We start from the raw sequence: 22,244 nt of genomic DNA on the forward strand, positions 1-22,244 counted from the left end.
ATACAGAAAAAGTAAACAACATAATCAATAAAATGGATCTCATTGACCCATAAGGAACTTTAGGACCTAATAATAGTGAGTATGCATGCCTTCCTTCTCAACTGCACATAGAACAGGTACAAAAATCCATCAAATATTAGGTCACAAAGAAAGCTACAGTAGGTTCTATATAATGGAAATATTACAAACAACACTTTATTATCACAGTGAAATAAAACTAGAATAAAAAAGTATGAAAACACTACATACCAGAAACTAGTGGATACATTTAGAGATCAGAGGAAAGATTCATACACTTAAACACATCAATAAAATAACAGTGAATGAATTGTTTCAACTTAAAAAGTGAGAGAAAGAACAAGAAATGCACCAAAAGAAAGCACAAGGAAGAAAAAAATAAAGGTAAGAGTAAAAAATTAGTGAAGATTAGGATTAGAAACCAATAGGTCAGAGTAATAAATCAAAATTCTGGTTCTTTGAAAAAAGTAACAAAATATACAAACCACTGGCTACATTAATCAAATGGAAATGGGAGAAACACAACTACAAAATAAGAAAGACAAAGAAGAAATAGACAAGGATGGAACAAAAAACTTGAGTGTGGGCTACAAATGGGAACAGAACGAAGTTCAGTTCAATGGTTCAGTCATGTCCAACTCTTTGCGACCCCATGTACTGCAGCATGCCAAGCTTCCCTGTCCTTCACCATCTCGCAGAGTTTGCTCAAACTCATGTCCATTGAGTCGGTGATGCCATCCAACCATCTCATCCTCTGTCATCTCCTTCTCCTGCCTTCGATCTTTCCAGCATCAGGGTCTTTTCTAATTAGTCAGTTCTTTGCATCAGGTGGCCAAAGTAGTGGAGCTTCAGCTTGAGCATTAGTCCTTTCAATGAATATTCAGAACTGATTTCCTTTACAACTGACTGGTTTGATCTCCTTGCAGTCCAAGGAACTCTCAAGAGTCTTCTCCAACACCACCGTTCAAAAGCATCAGTTCTTCAGTGCTCAGCTTTCTTTATAGTTCAACTCTCACATCCATACATGACTACTGGAAAAACCATAGCTTTGACTAGATGGACCTTTGTTGGCAAAGGAATGTCTCTGCTTTTTAATATGCTATCTTAGGTTGGTCATAGCTTTTCTTCCAAGAAGAAAGTGTCTTTTAATTTCATGGCTGCCGTCACCATCTGCAGTGATTTTGGAGTCCAAGAAAATCAAGTCTGTCACTGTTTCCATTGTTTCCCCATCTATTTTCCATGAAGTGATGGGACCAGATGCCATGATCTTTGTTTTTTGAATGTTGAGTTTTAAGCCAGCTTTTTCACTCTCTTCTTTCACTTTCCTCAAGAGGCTCTTTTGTTCCTCTTCGCTTTCTGCCGTAAGGGTGGTGTCATCTGCATACCTGAGGTTATTGGTATTTGTCTTGGCAATCTTGATTCCAGCTTTTGCTTCATCCAGCCTGGCATTTCACATGATGTACTCTGCATATAAGTTAAATAAGGAGGGTGACAATATACAACCTAGACGTACTCCTTTCCCAATTTGGAACCAGTCTGTTGTTCCATGTCGGGTTCTAACTGTTGCTTCTTGACCTACATACAGGTTTCTCAGGAGGCAGGTAAGGTGGTCTGGTATTCCCATCTCTATTAAGAATTTTCCATAGTGTGTTGTGATTCACCCAGCCAAAGGCTTTGGCGTAGTCAAAATGAATGAAGCTGACTGTTTTTCAAATGAGTAACAGAAGTAACATAATCACTCTAAACAGGGAGGGGAGCATCAAAGTGGGGAAACACACCCAAGTTATTTTGGTACACAGTATTTTGACTAAATACATTGACCAAAGGAAAAAAAAAACTGAATGCCTATATTGAACTTTAGTTAGTAGGCTTGTTTTCACAATGATATGAGTTAGCTGTTCTGTAACTGTTTGGGGGGGTCTTTTAGCATTGAGCAAATAAGTAACTATTTTGAAGGTAATTGGAATCAGACTTCTTACAGTTTGAGAAGGGCGTTATAGATGTGGAAAGGGGAACTTGAACATGTACTCTATTGTGTTGAACTGAAACTGGACATATCAGTATAAACTCATGGGTTTTAATATCTATCTATCTATCTATCTATCTATCTATCCAAAGACAGAAATTAAAAGAGATAAAGCTATCTGTGCCTATCTATGGCCCACCAGGCTCCTCTGTCCATGGGGATTTTCCAGGCAAGAATACTGGGTTGCCATGCCCTCCTCCAGGGGATCTTCCCAACCCAGGGATTGAACCTAGGTCTCCTGCATTGCTGGTTGATTCTCTACCATCTGAGCCACCAAGGAAGCATATCTACCTATATCTACAGATATCTCGAATATCTTGTAGTGGCAGAGTACAAAGAAGTGCTTGAAAAATGGACAAAAGGACAGAAGAGTCAGCTTAGAGGGAATTTCACTGACTAAATGTAGGACATTTTTTACATCAAAATAAATAATAGTAACATTATAATACACTAAATAAAACAAGAGCCTATAGAACCTTCTGATATAAATGAATGAATAAATAAATAATTAGGAAAAATTTATTGCTTGTATTAGAATGTCAACTAAAATATGTAGAAGGAATGGTGGAGTTACATCCTTTGGCCATCACAATAGTAATACATGATGTGGGCAAAATCATCAATTGACACTAGTAATTTAATGAGTAACTTGGTATTTACATAGTTCCAAATGATCTCCTGACAGAATTCTTACTAATTAAAAAAGGCAAAAAAAAAAAAAAAGACACTACAGTGGAGAAACTTGGTATACAGTACCTTAACCAAGTGACTGAAGTTAACTTCACCATTGATGGTTAAAATACACATTATGCACCTGCTCCTTTGATGACTGAGAAGAACACAGACTTTCTCTTGTGGTGTTCCTGCCAAAATGCCATAAACAAAAAGCTAATAATTTGTGATGTTAGATGAGATCTTGACCAGATATTTTAAACTATTTTTAAATTTTTGCTAAAAAGAACATTTTGGGGACAATTGACAAAATTTACATTAAATATTTATAGTGAGAAATAATATTTTATTAATACCAACTTTATGATTTTGATTATTGTACTTTAGTTATATAAGAGCATGTCTTTGTTATCAGGAAATATAAACTGTAGTATTTAGGGGTAAAAGGGTATGATATCTGGTATTTACTCTAAAATGGAAAACTTGTGTATACAGAGGGAATGATAAAATACATAGTAAAATATAAAACAATTGGGGAAATTTGGGTGAAGGGTAAACAGGAGTTCTTTGTATTATTCTTCCAACTTTTCTATTGGTTTTATTTCAAATTTAAAAAGTAAGAAAAAGAAACATTTAAAAATATTTGTAAGAAGATGTAGGAGAATAATTTTGTTCTATAAGAATTTTTGAATTCATGTACAAAGCACAAACCATAATGGGAAAGAATGATCTATTTGAGTAGAGTAAAATGACATATTCATGTACAATAAAGAAATCTATAAATGGAGAAACCAAACTGCAAATGATGAGAAAATATTTGCTATGCCTAAGATTCATATCCAGAAGATAGTTTTAAAATTACAAATGATCAAATAGAAAAATCAGCAAAGGATATGAATGGACGAGTCACAGAAGAAGATAACAAGCCTGTGAAAAGATGACTAACTGCACTAGGAATTAGGGAGAAACAAATTAAAATAACAGTGGCATACCATTTCATATTTATTCAAACGATTGTTCAAAATTACACAATTTGGTAATAACTTTTGTTGAAAGGATGTAGGTGAAAGGGAACTTTCTTAATTGGTTTAAAGATTCTGGAGATCTAGTATAGTTGAATGTGTGAACAATTCCACCTTTAGATATGTAGCCTGGATAATCTCTAAAGAAACGGAGAGGGTTGCTCTCTCCAGCATTGATAACTAGTGAAAAATTGGAAAACAACCTCATAGTCATCAACAGATGAATCAGTGATTTGTGGTATAATCATACAATTCGTTTAAAATGAATGAAACAGAGCTACATGTGTTAACATGTAGAAATCTCAAAAAAAAAATCTTAGGTGAAAAAAGCAGGTAGCAGAAATTCATAGGGTGAAATTTAAAAAGACAGAAAATCCGTAATGTATATTTTTAAGGAATAAGAAAAGAGGGAGAGAGTTCCTGCCCTGGGAGAATTGGTGGGCATTTGAAGAGGGTCAAGTAAAGGTGATTACATTGCAGTACCACAAAAGCCACCATTAGAACAGGCAGCTAATATCGGGCGAGTGGAGAAGGTGGAGGAACGCTTCCCGGAAATGTCAAAGCCTTCCACACCTCTCTCCCGCCCTGAACCAAGCCCTGAAAGACAAGAAGGGGTTACACAGGTGACAGATGGCAAGGAAGGGTGTTTCCAGCAGATAGTGAAATTTGCAAAATCCCAAAGGGCAGAAACTGTAGTTTGGTTTAGAAACTGTCAGTGATTCCTCGGAGCTGGAGTAGAGGAACAGGGCAAAGAAAGGGATGGAGAGCGTTCGTGGGCACCTACTGACATAGGCTCTGACCAGGCTAAGGAACTGGCCTGCCTCGTGACAGCTAGAAGAGTATTGAAGCTGAAGAGTAACAGGTGCACCATGAATTATATAAGAGGATGGCTCTAGAGGCAAGATTAGGTGTTTTGTTTCTGTTTTAAAAGAAAACCAGACAAGAAATAATAGGGTCTCGACTGAGACAGAGAATGTGGTGGCTGAGAGTTACACGGAGTGTCCAACCAGTAGAGTAGGACTCGGGGAGGGAGTAGCTGTAGGTGTGGGGAGAGGAGCCGCTGGCCTGGGTATCTTGGGTGCCTGGTGGAGTGACAGAGGCCACTTTTTGTGCCACCTGACTCCGCCCCTGGCCACCATGACTGCACCAGGAACGAGTATCTTACAAAATGTTTCGTTCAAACAGAAAAAAGTACATACAGAGGAAGAACTGAGGACGGTGGTTACCGCTGAATGGATTTTCTCGGTGGTAGTGGTGGGAGGGGGGTGGGAGACGCTTGGGGTTTGTGTGGCTTGGGATTCATCTGGAACGTTTTAATTACAAAGTAAAAGCTGATGTAAATGTAACGTGCACTGGTGTTACATTTCTGTGAGCACACGGGTGTCATTTTATTTTCTTCACTCTTCTGTATGAACTAAATTTAATAACCAAATGGCGAGAAACAGAAACGTGCAAGAAAGAGAAGCTTCAGTGCAGGAAGGGCTTTGAGCCCTATCAAAGGGTTAAAACAGGAAGCGGCGGGGGCGGGGAATGGTGCGGTAGACAGCCTTTGTGTGTGCACAAGGCGTGTGGAGAGAAAAGCCTCGGGGGAGGCGGGTCCCCGGCTGAGTGGGTCGGGTGGGCGGGGGGAGACGCCCGCGCGGAGCTTCCGCCTAGCCCCGCCCCGAGCCCCCGGCCCGCGGAAGCCCCTCCTCCTTCCGTGACACCGCCTCCGTCTCTAGGTAACGTGGAGTAGCGGGGAGGCAGGGGCTCAAACAAAGAGGCCGAAAGGTGACCGCTGCCTGCTGGCTTCTTTTCTCGGACCCTTGACCCTCGGACGCTCGAAACCATGGTCCTGCCTCTGCTGCCCGGCAACAGCTTCAACCATAATGTGAGTAGAGAGGGCACCCGAGGTCAGAGGTCCCAGCCAAAGTTTGGGGTCCAGGTGTGGCCACTACCCTGGCCTCCTAACGCTGCTTCGCCTTCTGTGGATTGGGCGCAGCTTGGGTCTAACTTTGTGGGCCTTCCCCCTCTGTCCAGCTGCATCTAGATGCTTTCCCTACATTAGATACAGACGTAGAGTCCTTATAGATGCTAAGACCCTCAAAGGTAGGGTTGATGATAGTCATCGATGAGCGTTGAAGGTGTGCTAGGGGCTGTGCTTTAATCACCTTACACGGCATTAGATGCTCCCAACAGCCCTTTGTATCAGCTATTTTTAATTCCTATTTTACAGTTGAAGAAACTGAGGCACAGAGCGATGGGTCAGTCACTCACTGGCCAGAGCTACACAGTCTCAGTGGTGAAGCTGGGTTTCCTCCAGGCAACCGGTCTCCACAGCCCAGGAACCTAATCACTCTCCTTAATACCCTTTGTGAAAGAGTTTGTTATTAAAGTGAAGAAACCTGGCACTCTCAAGGCTGGTAGGGGGCGGATAAGGTCTCCACTGGCCTATAAAGTTTGATCCTAAACATTATAGAGAGCAGGATCCAAACTTGTAGTTCTTTCTTCATTTGGGATTGGGAATGGTTCATTTCAAAACAAGATGAAAGTACCAAACAACACAACATTAAAAACCCCAAGCACGCAATAACTTTTGCCAGTAAATACCATCTTCTTTAATCCAGAACAGAAAAATGATTCAGGTTTTTGTTTGCACTGGTCCCTACTCGTTACTTGGGTTTTCCAGATGTATTTGTAAGAAGGGAAATTGATGGAACCACTCAAGGTATTTGTGTAAACCTCTGATAAGTTTAGAAAACAGGCTGCAGATTGAAGCATTTGACTTTATGGATGCTGAACAGTGTCTGTATCCAAGTTGTTGGCCCTACGGTACCAGTTTTCTTGTAGCTTCAGGCCAGTGCATTCTGACCCCTGCAGGTTGGCTGGTCAGTTCAGCTTCTTTCTTGACCACTGGTTTGTGCTTTCTTGGCTGACGGATAGAGGCTGGCCTTCCATCCTAATGTTGTCCTGTTGTGACCCCATGGACTGTAGCCCGCCAGGCTCCTCTGTCCTTAGGATTTCCCAGGGAAGAATACTGGAGTGGGTTGCCATTTCCTACTTCAGGGGATCTTTCTGACCCAGGGGTCCCACCCACGTCTCTTGTGTCTCCTGCATTGGCAGGTGGATTCTTTACCACTGAGCCACCTGGGAAGCCCTTGGTAAGATTAAGCTAGTCACAAATTAAGTAAAACCCCTGAAAGGCAGGGCATGAAAAAGGATTCCAGAAATAAAGAAGCATGCTGTGTAAAAGTAATTCTAATCAAAATTGAATGTAGAGTCCACAGCTTTGGACATAGCAACACTTTAGATCCTCAGCTCTCACATACAGTGATTAAGAGTAGGAAGAACAGTGGTTGGATGAGATATTTTAAAATCTGCAAGGCTGTACTGAGTGTACTTTTGCTTTTTTAAAGTTTTTTTTTTATTGTGAAGTATAACACATGTACAGAAAAATGCACAGTGAATGCTTATAGAATGGATATCAAGAAGGAAAATATTACCAGGACTCTCAAAACATCAACCTTGACTAGGGTTGCCAGATTTAGCAAGTAAAAATACATGTCCCAAATAGTGCATGGCATCTACTTATATTAAAAGATTCTCTGTTGTTTACCTGAAATTCATATTTAACTGAGCAGCTTGTATTTTACATGGTAACCCTACCTGTGACCCTTTCTGGTCATTACACCTTCTCTATTCTCCGAAGACGACTACTCCTGGCTGCTATCACTGTAGTTCAGTTTGGCTTGCTTTTGAAATTTGTGTCAGTGGAAATGTCTGGTTTTTATTCTTTTGTGGCTGGCTTTTTTTTTTTTTTAAGCTCAGCATTATGTTTGTGAGATTTGTTCATGTGTCTGTCTATAGAGATAATTTGTATGTTTTCACTGCTCTAGAATATTCTACTGTATGGGTGTTGAAAGTGAAAGTGTTAGTCCCTCAGTCATGTCCAACTCTTTGCAACCCCAAGGACTGTAACCGGCCAGGCTCCTCTGTATATGGGATTTCCCAGGCAAGAATACTGGAGTGGGTAGCTATTCCCTTCTCCAGGGGATCTTCCTAACCCAGGAATTGAACCCAGGTCTCCTGCATTGCTGCAAGATTCTTAACCATCTGAGTCATCAGGGAAGCCCTGTATATATACAGGAAGATACTGTATGGGTATGGCATCATTTATATACACAGTTTACTCTTGACAGAGATTAGGTTTGTTTGGTGTTATTAAAAATAGTTTGCTGTGACTGTTGTTCATGTCTCTGGGTACAATTGCCAGATCAAATGGTATTCTTTTTTTAAAAGTCAAGTTCTTTTTCTAAATATAATTTTAAAATTTCTCACATGGCATTCTTGGGTTCAGCTTTGATAGATGCTGTCATAGTGCTTCAGTTCAGTTCAGTCACTCAGTCGTGTCCAGCTCTTTGTGACCCCATGGACTGCAGCAAGCCAGGCTTCCCTGTCCATTGCCAACTCCTGGAGCCTACTGAAACTCATGTCCATTGAGTCGGTGATGCCATCCAACCATCTCATCCTCTGTCATCCCCTTCTCCTGCCTTCAGTCTTTCCCAGCATCAGGGTCTTTTCAAATGAGTCAGTTCTTTGCATCAGGTGGCCGAAGTATTGGAGTTTCAGCTTCAGCATCAGCCCTTCCAGTGAATATTCAGGACTGATTTCTTTTAGGATGGACTGGTCATAGTGCTTATATAAATTTAAATTCCCACCAGCATTTTATTTTCCTGTTGGATCACAACAAAGTGTGGAAAATTCTTTAAGAGATGGGAATACCAGATCACCTTACCTGCCTCCTGAGAAACCTGTCAAGAAGCAACAATTAGAACCAGACATGGAACAACAAACTGGTTCCAGACTGGGAAAGGAGTGTGTCAAGGCTATGTATTGTCACCCTGCTTATTTAATATATATGCAGAACACATCATGTGAAATGCTGGTCTGGATGAAGCACAAGCTGGAATCAAGATTGCTGGGAGAAATATCAATAACCTCAGCTACGTAGATGACACCACCCTTATGGCAGAAAGCAAAGAAGAATGAAAAAGCCTCTTGATGAAAGTGAAAGAAGAGAATGAAAAAGCTGGCTTAAAACTCAACATGCAGAAAACTAAGATCATGGCATCCGGTCCCATCACTTCATGGCAATTAGGGAAACAGTGGAAACAGTGACATTTATTTTCTTGGACTCCAAAATCACTGCAGATGGTGACTGCAGCCATGAAATTAAGAGACGCTTGCTCCTCGGAAGAAAAGCTATGACCAACCTAGACAGCGTATTAAAAAGCAGAGGCATTCCTTTGCCAACAAAAGTCCATCTAGTCAAAGCTATGGTTTTTCCAGTAGTCGTGTTTGGATGTGAGAATTGAACCATAAAGCTGAGCACCAAAGAATTGATGCTTTTGAACTGTGGTGCTGGAGAAGGCTCTTAAAAGTCCCTTGGACTACAAAGAGATCAAACCAGTCAATCCTAAAGGAAATCAGTCCTGAATATTCATTGGAAGGACTGATGCTGAAGCCAAAGCTCCAATACTTTGGCCACCTGATACAAAGAGCTGACTCATTTGAAAAGACCCTGATGCTGAGAAGGATTGAAGGCAGGAGGAGAAGGGGATGACCGACAGAGGATGAGATGGTTGGATGGCATCACCGACTCGATGGACATGAGTTTGAGCAAGCTCTGGGAGTTGGTGATGGACAAGGAAGCCTGGTGTGCTGCAGTCCATGGGGTCGCAAAGAGTTGGACACAGTTGAGCTACTGGACTGAACCATATTCTAACACTCAATTCTGTTAGTCTTTTGAATTTAATTATTATTTATTTGTTTTTAAGGTAATTTATTTGTTTATTGGCTCTGCTGGGTCTTCATTTTTTGTTGCACATGGGCTTTTCTGTAGTTGCAGTGAGTGGGGGCTATTCTTCAGTTGTAGTGTGCAGGCTTCTCATTGTGGTGGCTTCTCTTGCTGCAGAGCATGGGCTCTAGCATGTGTGGGCTTTGGTAGTTGCAGCTCCCAGGCTCTGGAGCATGGGCTTAGTTGCCAGGCAGAATGTGGGATCTTCCTGGAACAGGGGTGGAATCGCTGGATGGGTAAGGCGGATTCTTACCCATCAGGGAAGCCCTAAATTTTAGTTATTTTGATCAGTGGGTGTAGTGCAGCTCTGTAATTTTAATCTGTGGTTCTCCAGTTCCTAGTGAAATTGAGCACATTTCACACATTTTTTGGTCATTTGGATAGTTTCTTTTGTGCGGTGCCTATTTGTCTTTTGTCTAATTTCTATTGGGCTGCCTGTCTTTTTCTTAGTAATCTGTAGGAGTTCTGTATAGATTTTGGATATGACTCCTTTGTATGTGTTGTAAATATCTTTCAGTCTGTGGTTGGCCTTTTTACTCTCTTAATGGTGTTTTTGATGAAGAATTTGTCCTCAATTAAATTAGTACTTTTTGTTTCCTATTTAAGAAATAGCTCCTTACATGAAGTTCATGATGATATTTGCTTGTGTTATCTTCTGGAAATTTGACTGCTTTTACCTTTCATGTTTAGATCTATAATCTAACTGGAATATATTTGTAGGTGTGTGTGTGAAAAGAGGTAGGTGTCAGGTTGTATTTTTCCCCATGTAGCTATACAGTTAACCCAGAACCATTTGTTAAAGAACAAAATTATGAGTAAATTTTAAAGAGCTTATTGACTTTATTCAGTGATTCATAAATCAGGCAGATGGAAAGGAGCTCTAAAGAGCTATACAAGGCAAGAGATTTTGGGAAGTTTTACTAGGCAAAAAATTGGATTGGTTATTGTAAAGTTACTTTCCTTATAAGGAATGGCAGGGGTTTATCAGGCAGATTACCTAACTAATGCTGATCAGGAGATTCATGGTTGACTGGTTTAAGATTCTATTTCTGGGAGAGCTGAAACTGTAACATTAAATTTCAGTTTGGTGACATAGGGCTTAGCATAAGCAACTCCATTTGGGTCCTGTTGTCTTTAACACATTTTTGGAAATGGCCAACTTTTTTCCAGTTCTCTGTAGAGCTACATTTGTCATAAATCAAGTATCCAAAATATGTGTGGGTCTGCTTTTAGACTTGTGAATGTATTTTTAAAAAGTATTTATTTACTTTATGCTTTAGACCAATAGGTGTGTGTGTGTGTGTGTGTGTGTGTGTGTGTGTGTGTGTGTGCGTGAACTAGGGAGTGATAGTATACTTACTGGATATCTTAGGCTGTCCTTCTACAAATCAGTATTTATATATTGAGTATCCTAGTATGTGCCCAAAGCAGGTGGCTACATTAAAAAATTGTTACACTAGCCTTGGGACTAAATGCGCTATGTTGCCAAAAAATTAATATTTTTTAAAACTTGCACTTAGTTAAAAGGTTGGATGCTGTCTGGCACAGATTGGTCACAGAGTCCTAAAGCCAAATCTGGCCTTTTTTATCCCTGCTTCCTTCCTGCCTGTTACAGAGCTCTGCTTGCTAAATTAAATTATTGAGAGAAAAATCTTGGCCTCCTGGAGATAGCATAATTATTGGCTGTTTGGGTTTAAAATTATAACACAAGCTAACTAACTTATACTGCCTTTTCTTAGAAATTGAAAAAGGAATGTACTCCCCATCTTAATTAGTTGCTGGTAGTCAGTCATGAGCAATAGATTGATTTCTGTCCACAGCCAGGTGATGTGTAACCTCTCCTCTCATCTCTGAAGGACAAGAAGTATTGTGCTTTCTAAGATATAGGCATTTATATCACTGATGATGTTCACATTATTTTAATGTGAATTAATTGCAAACCTAGGGGAAAGATCACAATTTCCGACACAAAATATCCTTTTTTTCCCCCAAGAATCTACATGCTGGATTTGTATTAAGCTAAGATAATCTCAGGCATATTGTCAAAAATGATAGGCTATTCAAGTTAAAAGGGACAATTCCAGCCAGAGCTGAAAATCCCTTCTTCTGCATTTTAGACAGATGGTTGTGTAGCTGATCCTGAATGCCTCTAATGAATAATGAGGAGCACACTTTCTGTTTTTCATGAAGATACCTCGCCACCATCTTAGGAGAGTTTGTTGTAAATAGTCCATCCTCTATAAATGTTGTAAACAGTTCATCCTCTAATTTATAATGAAGCAACTGTTTCCTTAATAAGAAAAAGAAATTATTTGAATTTACAACAGTAAAATAAAACAAATTTAGAATTTGTCTCTCATAGAAATACCTTGAATATTGTTATCTAGACTAATGCATGCCTCCATATTAACATAGGAAAAATCATTCTCTGGGAAATTGACCAGCAATTTAAATGATAAATGGCTGAGAGAGAAAAACTGTGAGTAATACAGAGTATACATATTGATTTCATCATGTGGTGTTAGCTAAGTCAATTTAAATTTATCTCAGTGACAAAATCATAAAACAATCACTTTATTCACAAGGTAGAGGGTTTTCCAGCCTAAAATTCTGCCTACAGATTCCTGACTATGTTCTTAGTGGTCAATTCCATGGTCTTAAAATAACCTGCATCAGGTCCAAACCTCTTAACTTGACACCCCGGGGCATTAGAGTTTGTCACTCCATTTTGTGAGATCAGTGTAATGAATCATGACCAGGATTTAGAGAAAAAAGAAAAAGAAAAAAATAGCGTAGAATAGAATTTTAATGCTTGGGAAGAGTAAGTATTATTTCATGAACCTTTGTGTGATATGTGTATAAGTGAATTAGCTTGCACTAGAATCTATTTGTTATTGTGGCTGCAGTCAGTGTTTGAAAACCACTCTCATTAGAGCCATCTTCACCAATTTCTTGCCTCTGACTTAAATTCTCATCTTCAACATCCTTCAAGGCCAAATCTAGTCTCTCACCATTCAGGAAGTCTCAAGTGATCCTAGTCAGTCTTTCTTAGTGGCTTTCTTTTGTTTGTTTGTTTTTGATGAAGGTGAAACTCATGTAATATAAAATGACCATTAACCATTTCAAAATGTATAATTCAGTGGCATTTAGTACATCCAGTGTTTTGTGACTGTCATCTCTATCTAACTAGTTCCAAGACATTTTCATCCCCTCACAGTCTTTTACCCCAGGAGAACCTTTGAAATGATTTTCAGGTCTTGGGGGAACTCTAGAGCCCATGGTATGTTAGCAAGATCCATGAGTTGAAGATATAGTGATCCAATAATAATTGTCTCTTTTGAGTAAAGAATAATGATTTTCTGTGGATTTGTTGATTTTGGCCAAGTAATTCACCTACTCTGTGTTGATTTTATTTTCTCACAAAGGATCTCAACTCTAATGGGAGTGCCCTAGGGGAAACATCAGGGCTTTTTTTTTTTTTCTTACTGTAAAATTTCCTACTTGATTTTCTCCCCTTTTTTCCTTACCCAAGTAGACCTAAAAATCCTCTCACGGTTTCTGCTATAGACGGTTGCTAGTAAGGTGTGAAATGTGGTATGAGCAAGAATAGTTTTCTCCCTCATTTAAAACTAAAAAAAGGACTTTTAGCCAGGTTTTCTTGAGAAACAAACAGGTAGTTAAGCTTAGCTTACCTTTCTTTTCTTTTCATACTTTTAAAAAATTCATAAGGCAGCATGATACATTTCTGGTAAATAACTATTTTAATCCAAGGTGGGATTTACTTTTCCAAAAAAGTAGGCTTAGTTGGTTTCAGTTCAGTTCAGTTCAGTCGCTCAGTCATGTCCGACTCTTTGCGACCCCATGAATCGCAGCCTGCCAGGCCTCCCTGTCCATCACCAACTCCCGGAGTTCACTCAGACTCGCGTCCATAGTTGGTTTAATTTAAATAAAGGTTGTAAGTTCACTTTACTTAATGCTGTTTATAACATGAAAATATAGACAGTGTTAAATAAGCAAAACTCCTAAAATCATACTGACAAAACAATATGAATAAAAATATAGCCTGAGACATAATTTTATGTGAGACCTAAAAATTGTGTTTTTTTTTAATGGCTGATATGATCAGGCTCAAATATTAACAGTTATACAATCATTATAATCTTGATCTTATAGACCTTTATATACATAAGAAAATAGTTTTGTAAAAAACCAAAAGAATGAAAATTAGATCTTCAGGGTGAAACCTAGGCTTGTATTTTGTCATATAGACATGAAATTCTGAGTCAAATTTGAGATAAGTACATACACATTTTGTTTTCAACTGAGATGAGGTTTCTCACCTTTCTCTTGATACTTGTTAAACAAGGATAGCTTTGCTTGTATTTGTGAGAAGTTAAAAACTGCAGCACAATGCTCACTACTTTTATATGAATGGCAGGATACTTGATTTTCACATAAATTTGGAACTGGTCATATGTGTGTGTTTAATTTTAAGAGAAATTGCTAAACTATCTTCCAAAGTGGCTGTACCATTTTGGATTCCCACCAGCAATGAATGAGAGTTCCCATTATTCCAAATTCTTGAGAGCATTTGGCATTGGCAGTGTTTTGGATTCTAGCCAGTCTCATAGGTGTGTAGCTCTTTTTTATTTTTAATATCATAAATTCATTTTATTTTACAAAACATTTATTTATTTTTTAATATAAATTTATTTTAATTGGAGGCTAATTACTTTACAATATTGTATTGGTTTTGCCATACGTTGACATGAATCTGCCATGGGTGTACATGTGTTCCCCATCCTGAACCCCCTAACACCTCCCTCCCCATCCCATCCCTCTGGGTCATCCCAGTGCACCAGCCCCAAGCATCCTGTATCATGCATTGAACCTGGATTGGTGATTCATTTCACATATGATAATATACATGTTTCAATGCCATTCTCCCAAATCATCCCACCCTCGCCCTCTCCCAGAGTCCTAAAGACTGTTCTATACATCTGTGTCTCTTTTGCTGTCTTGCATACAGGGTTATCATTACTGTCTTTCTAAATTCCATATTTATTATATTGTATTGGTATTTTTCTTTCTGGCTTAGTTCACTCTGTATAATAGGCTCCAGGTTCATCCACCTCATTAGAACTGATTCAAATGTATTCTTTTTAATGGCTGAGTAATACTCCATTGTGTATAGGTACCACAGCTTGCTTATCCATTCATCTGCTGATGGACATCTAGGTTGCTTCCATGTCCTGGCTATTGTAAACAGTGCTGCAATGAACATTGGGGTACACGTGTCTCTTTCAATTCTGGTTTCCTCCGTGTGTATGCCCAGCAGTGGGATTGCTGGGTCATATGGCAGTTCTATTTCCAGTTTTTTAAGGAATCTCCACACTGTTCTCCATAGTGGCTATACTAGTTTGCATTCCCACCAACAGTGTAAGAGGCTTCCCTTTTCTCCACACCCTCTCCAGAATTTATTGTTTGTAGACTTTTGGATCGCAGCCATTCTGACTGGCGTGAAATGATAACTCATTGTGATTTTGACTTGCATTTCTCTGATAATGAGTGATGTTGAGCATCTTTTCATGTGTTTGTTAGCCATCTGTATGTCTTCTTTGGAGAAATGTCTATTTAGTTCTTTGGCCTATTTTTTGATTGGGTCATTTATTTTTCTGGAATTGAGCTGCATGGGCTGCTTGTATATTTTTGAGATTAATTTTTTATCACTTGCTTCATTTGCTATTATTTTCCCCCATTCTGAAGGTGTCTTTTCACCTTGCTTATAGTTTCCTTTGTTGTACAAAAGCTTTTAATTTTAATTGGGTCCCATTTGTTTATTTCTGCTTTTATTTCCAGTGTTCTGGGAGGTGGATCATAGAGGATCCTGCTGTAATTTATGTCGGAGAGTGTTTTGCCTATGTTCTCCTCTAGGAGTTTTATAGTTTCTGTTCTTACATTTAGATCTTTAATCCATTTTGAGTTTATTTTTGTGTATGGTGTTAGAAAGTGTTCTACTTTCATTCTTTTACAAGCGGTTGACCAGTTTTCCCAGCACCACTTGTTAAAGAGATTGTCTTTGCTCCATTGTATATTCTTGCCTCCTTTGTCAAAGATGAGGTGTCTATAGGTGCATGGATTTATCTCTGGGCTTTCTATGTTGTTCCATTAATCTATATTTCTACCTTTGTGCCAGTACCATTCTCTCTTGATGACTGTGGCTTTGTAGTAGAGCCTGAAGTCAGGCAGGTTGCTTCCTCCAGTTCCATTCTTCTTTCTCAAGATTGCTTTGGCTATTCGAGGTTTTTTTGTATTTCCATACAGATTGTGAAATTATTTGTTCTAGCTCTGTGAAAAATACCATTGGTAGCTTGATAGGGATTGCATTGAATCTATAGATTGCTTTGGGTAGTATACTCATTTTCACTATATTGATTTTTCCAAGCCATGAACACGGTATATTTCTCCATCTGTTAGTGTCCTCTTTGATTTCTTTCACCAGTGTTTTATAGTTTTCTATATATAGGTCGTTTGTTTCTTTAGGTAGATTTATTCCTAAGTATTTTATTCTTTTCGTTGCAATCATGAATGGAATTCTTTCCTTAATTTCTTTTTCTATTTTCTCAGTATTAGTGTATAGGAATGCAAGGGATTTTTGTGTGTTGATTTTATATCCTGCAACTTTACTATATTCATTGATTAGCTCTAGTAATTTTCTGGTGTAGTCTTTAGGGTTCTCTATGTAGAGGATCATGTCATCTGCAAACAGGGAGAGTTTTACTTCTTTTCCAATCTGGATTCCTTTTATTTCTGTTTCTGCTCTGATTGCTGTGGCCAAAACTTCCAAAACTATGTTGAATAGTAGTGGTGAGAGTGGGCACCCTTGTCTTGTTCCTGACTTTAGGGGAAATGCTTTCAATTTTTCACCATTGAGGATAATGTTTGCTGTGGGTTTGTCAAGTATAGCTTTTATTATGTTGAGGTATGTTCCTTCTATTCCTGCTTTCTGGAGGGTTTTTTTTATCATAAATGGATGTTGAATTTTGTCAAAGGCCTTCTCTGCACCTATTGAGATAATCATATGGTTTTTATTTTTCAATTTGTTAATGTGGTGTGTTACATTGATTGATTAGCAGATACTGAAGAATCCTTGCATCCCTGGGACCAAAGCCCACTTGGTCATGGTGTATGATCTTTTTAATGTGTTGTTGAATTCTGTTTGCTAGAATTTTGTTTAAGGATTTTTGCATCTATGTTCATCAGTGATACTGGCTTGTAGTTTTCTTTTTTGTGGCATCTTTGTCAGGTTTTGGTATTAGGGTGATGGTGGCCTCATAGAATGAGTTTGGTGGTTTACCTTCCTCTGCAATTTTCTGGAAGAGTTTGAGCAGGATAGGTGTTAGCTCTTCTCTAAGTTTTTGGTAGAATTCAGCTGTGAAGCCATCTGGTCCTGGGCTTTTGTTTGCTGGAAGATTTCTGATTACAGTTTCAGTTTCCATGCTTGTGATGGGTCTCTTAAGATTTTCTATTTCTTCCTGGTTCAGTTTTGGAAAGTTGTACTTTTCTAAGAATTTGTCGATTTCTTCCAAGTTGTCCATTTTCTTGCCATATAGTTGCTGATAGTAGTCTCTTATGATCCTTTGTATTTCTGTGTTGTCTGTTGTGATCTCTCCATTCTCATTTCTAATTTTATTGATTTGATTTTTCTCCCTTTGTTTCTTGATGAGTCTGGCTAATGGTTTGTCAATTTTATTTATCTTTCAAAGTACCAGCTTTTGGCTTTATTGATCTTTGCTGTGGTCTCTTTTGTTTCTTTTGCATTTATTTCTGCCCTAATTTTAAAGATTTCTTTCCTTCTACTAACCCTGGGGTTCTTCATTTCTTCCTTTTCTAGTTGCTTTAGGTGTAGAGTTAGGTTATTTATTTGACTTTTTTCTTGTTTCTTGAGGTGTGCCTGTATTGCTATGAACCTTCCCCTTAGTGCTGCTTTTACAGTGTCCCATAGGTTTTGGGTTGTTGTGTTTTCATTTTCATTTCTTTCTATGCATATTTTGATTTCTTTTTTTTTTTTAAATTTCTTCTGTGATTTGTTGGTTACTCAGCAGCGTGTTGTTCAGCCTCCATATGTTGGAATTTTTAATAGTTTTTCTCCTGTAATTGAGATCTAATCTTACTGCATTGTGGTCAGAAAAGATGCTTGGAATGATTTCAAGTTTTTTGAATTTACCAAGGCTAGATTTATGGCCCAGGATGTGATCTATCCTGGAGAAGTTTCCATGTGCACTTGAGAAAAAGGTGAAATTCATTGTTTTGGGGTGAAATGTCCTATAGATATCAATTAGGTCTAACTGGTCTATTTATCATTTAAAGTTTGTGTTTCCTTGTTAATTTTCTGCTTAGTTGATCTGTCCATAGGTGTGAGTGGGGTATTAAAGTCTCCCACTATTATTGTGTTATTGTTAATTTCCCCTTTCATACTTGTTAGCATTTGTTTTACATATTGCGGTGCTCCTATGTTGGATGCATATATATTTATAATTGTTGTGTCTTCTTCATGGATTAATCCTTTGATCATTATGTAGTGTCCTTCTTTGTCTTTTCACAGCCTTTGTTTTAAAGTCTATTTTATCTGATATGAGTATTGCTACTCCTGCTTTCTTTTGGTCTCTGTTTGCTTGGAATATCTTTTTCCACTCTTCACTTTCAGTCTGTATGTGTCCCTTGTTTTGAGGTGGGTCTCTTGTAGACAACATATATAGGGGTCTTGTTTTTGTATCCATTCAGCCAGTCTTTGTCTTTTGGTTGGGGCATTCAACCCATTTACATTTTAAGGTAATTATTGATAAGTATGATCTCGTTGCCATTTATTGTTTTGGGTTCAAGTTTATACACCCTTTCTGTGTTTCCTGCCTAGAGAAGATCCTTTAGCATTTGTTGAAGAGCTGGTTTGGTGGTGCTAATTTCTCTCAGCTTTTGTTTGTCTGTAAAGCTTTTGATTTCTCCTTCATATTTGAATGAGATCCTTACTGGGTACAGTAATCTGGGCTGTAGGTTATTTTCTTTCATCACTTTAAGTATGTCCTGCCATTCCCTCCTGGCCTGAAGAGTTTCTATTGAAAGATCAGCTGTTATCCTTATGGGAATCCCCTTGTGTGTTATTTGTTGTTTTTCCCTTGCTGCTTTTAATATTTGTTCTTTGTGTTTGATCTTCATTAATTTGATTAATATGTGTCTTGGGGTGTTTGCCTGGGGTTTATCCTGTTTGGAACTCTCTGGGTTTCTTGGACTTTGGTGTCTATTTCCTTCCCCATTTTAGGGAAGTTTTCAACTATTATCTCCTCAAGTATTTTCTCATGGTCTTTCTTTTTATCTTCTTCTTCTGGGATTCTTATGATTCGAATGTTGGGGCATTTAACATTGTCCCAGAGGTCTCTGGGATTGTCCTCATTTCTTCTAATTCATTTTCTTTTTTCCTCTCTGATTCATTTATTTCTACCATTCTATCTTCTACCTCAGGTATGCTATCTTCTGCCTCCGTTATTGTACTGTTGGTTCCCTCTAGAGTGTTTTTGATCTCATTTATTGCATTATTCATTATATATTGACTTTTATTTCTTCTAGGTCCTTGTTAAACCTTTCTTGCATCTTCTCAATCCTTGTCTCCAAGCTATTTATCTGTAACTACAATTTTTTTTCAAGATTTTGGATCATTTTCACTATCATTATTTGGAATTCTTTATCAGGTAGATTCCCTATCTCTTCCTCTTTTGTTTGGTTTGGTGAGTATTTATCCTGTTCCTTTACCTGCTGGGTATTTTTCTGCCTTTTCATCTTATTTATATTGCTGTGTTTTGGGTGATCTTTCCGTATTCTGGCAGTTTGTGGAGTTCTCTTTATTGTGGAGTTTCCTCACTGTGGGTCGGGTTGGACAGGTGGCTTGTCAAGGTTTCTTGGTTAGGGAAGCTTATGTCAGTGTTCTGGTGGGTGGAGCTGGATTTCTTCTCTCTGGAGTGCAATGAAGTATCCAGTATGAGTTATGAGATGTCAGTGGGTTTGGTGTGACTTTGGGCAGCCTGTATATTGAGGCTCAGGGCTATGTTCCTGTGTTGCTGAAGAATTTGCATGGTATGTCTTTCTCTGGAACTTGTTAGCTCTTGGGTGGAGCTTAGTTTCAGAGTAGGTATGGAGGCGTTTGATGAGCTCCTATCGATTAATATTCCCTGGAGTCAGGAGTTCTCAGGTGTTCTCAGCATTTGGACTTAAGCCTCCTGCTTCTGGTTTTCAGTCTTATTCTTACAGTAGCCTCAAGACTTCTCCATCTGTCATTTCCATGGCAGTTCCCTGTTTGTTTTAGCTTCTTTTGTTTGCTGGTCTCTTCAGTGTCTAATTTCTGCCCTGACACAAGGGGGTGGTGGTGGACACATTTTTAGGCTCACTTGTTCAGTCGTGCAGTGGGGAGGGAGGAATGTTGCAAACAAATAACACTGGTGTGTGCTCCCAGTCTCTCGGCCACACTGGGTTTGCCCCCGCTCAAGGGTGTGTGCTTTCCCTGTCTACACTGCTTAGGCTCTAGGTTGCTCTGCTGGGAACTGTCTGAGGCCGGCCCTGTGTTGTATGCACTTACCAGGTCTAAGCTGCTCAGGTTCAAGTACTTGGGTACTCCACAAAGGCGCAGACTCTGTTCGGCCTGCGTTTTGTGTCCTTCCCAGGTCCGAGCAGCTCGGGTGACTAGGTGTTTGGCGAGCGTGGTCGCTGTGACTTATCGCCTCCCCCGTCCCAGCCGCTTAGTTTTATGGGTGTACAACCGGCACACCTTCTCAGGTGGATGTTGACCATCCAGAATCCCAAGAAGTCTTGGTTAGCAACGAAACCTGCTTGCAGTTTGGTATAGGATGCCTCTCTGGGGCCGTGATTGCCCCCTTCTGGCTCTGGCTGCCCTTGCCTGCCTGTCTCCAGCGGGGTATGGGCCAGTCCGCGGCCAGCTAGCTCTCCTCAGTCCTTTGTTCTGTTAGCGGGTCTGGAGATGTCTAGGGTTTTGCTGGAGAGCTATCCCACAGTCTGGTTTGCTATCTCAAGTTAGTTTCCTCAGATTGCCCTCAGGGCATTCAGGCCCGGTCCTTACTCTAAGCAATGCAGCCTGTGCCTCCTTGCCCAGCCCCCGCTTGCTAGTGGTGGATTCAAGCGTCTGCACTGCTTCTCCACTGGAAGTTAACCACCGCTGGGCATGTAATCTGTGGGTTTTAATTATTTATTTATTTTTCCTCCTAGTTATGTTGCCCTCTGAGGTCCAAGGCTTGCCACAGACTTGGCAGTGAGAGTGTTTCCTGGTGTTTGGAAACGTCTCTCTTTTTAAAGAACCCCTTCCCAGGACGGATCTCTGTCCCTACCTCTTTTGTCTCTATTTTTATCATTTATATTTTTTCCTACCTCCTTTCGAAGACAGTAGGCTGCTTTTCTGGGTGCCCGATGTCCTCTGCCAGCATTCAGAAGTTGTTTTGTGGAATTTACTCAGCGTTCAAATGTTCTTTTGATAAATCTGTGGGGGAGAAAGTTTTCTCCCCGTCCTATTCCTCCACCATCTTAGGACCGCCCCCCTCAGGTGTGTAGTTCTTGATTTAAACTTTTATTTCCTCAGTGGCTTAAGAATGATGTTGAATGTCTTTTCATGTCCTTATTTGCCATCTGTATATCTTCTTTGGTGAAATGTCTGTTCATGTCTTTTGCCCATCTTTAATTGGGTCTTTTCCTTACTGTTGAGTTTTGAGAGTTCTTTATATATTCCAGATACAAGTCTATTGTTGGATCAGTTCAGTTCAGTCACTCAGTCGTGTCCGACTCTTTGCGACCCCATGAATTGCAGCATGCCAGGCCTCCCTGTCCATCACCAACTCCAGGAGTTCACTCAAACTCATGTCCATCGAGTCAGTGATGCCATCCAGCCATCTCAGCCTCCATCGTCCCCTTCTCCTCCTGCCCCCAATCCCTCCCAGCATCAGAGTCTTTTCCAGTGAGTCAACTCTTCGCATGAGATGGCCAAAGTACTGGAGTTTCAGCTTTAGCATCATTCCTTCCAAAGAACACCCAGGACTGATTTCCTTTAGAATGGACTGGTTGGATCTCCTTGCAGTCCAAGGGACTTTCAAGAGTCTTCTCCAACACCACAGTTCAAAAGCATCAATTCTTTGGCACTCAGCTTTCTTCACAGTCCAACTCTCACATCCATACATGACTACTGGAAAAACCATAGCCTTGACTAGATGGACCTTTGTTGGCAAAGTATTCTCTCTGCTTTTCAATATGCTATCTAGGTTGGTCATAACTTTCCTTCCAAGGAGTAAGCATCTTTTAATTTCATGGCTGCAGTCACCATCTGCAGTGAGTTTGGAGCCCAAAAAATAAAGTCTGACACTGTTTCCACTGTTTCCCCATCTATTTCCCATAAAGTGATGGGACCAGATGCCATGATCTTCGTTTTCTGAATGTTGAGCTTTAAGCCAACTTTTTCACTCTCCTCTTTCACTTTCATCAAGAGGCTTTTTAGTTCCTCTTCACTTTCTGCCGTAAGGGTGGTGTTATCTGCATATCTGAGGTTATTGATATTTCTCCCAGCAGTCTTGATTCCAGCTTGTGTTTCTTCCAGTCCAGCGTTTCTCATGATGTACTCTCCATA

At 39.5% G+C, this 22,244-nt stretch overlaps 1 protein-coding gene across 1 annotated transcript in view; it reads left to right on the forward strand.

The window, feature by feature from the left end:
- Positions 1–5,451: 5,451 nt before the first annotated feature.
- Positions 5,452–22,244, forward strand: part of EFHC2 (EF-hand domain containing 2) — a 220,788-nt gene continuing 203,995 nt past the window's right edge. Inside the window, exon 1 of the mRNA XM_040266147.1 lies at positions 5,452–5,608. Within this exon, the coding sequence (XP_040122081.1) occupies positions 5,567–5,608 (42 nt within the window). The 5' untranslated portion in view covers positions 5,452–5,566. The remainder of the gene's footprint in view (positions 5,609–22,244) is intronic.

This window comes from Oryx dammah, unplaced genomic scaffold (assembly GCF_014754425.2).
Source record: "Oryx dammah isolate SB20612 unplaced genomic scaffold, SCBI_Odam_1.1 HiC_scaffold_23, whole genome shotgun sequence".
In the NCBI taxonomy this organism is placed as follows: Eukaryota; Metazoa; Chordata; class Mammalia; order Artiodactyla; family Bovidae; genus Oryx; species Oryx dammah.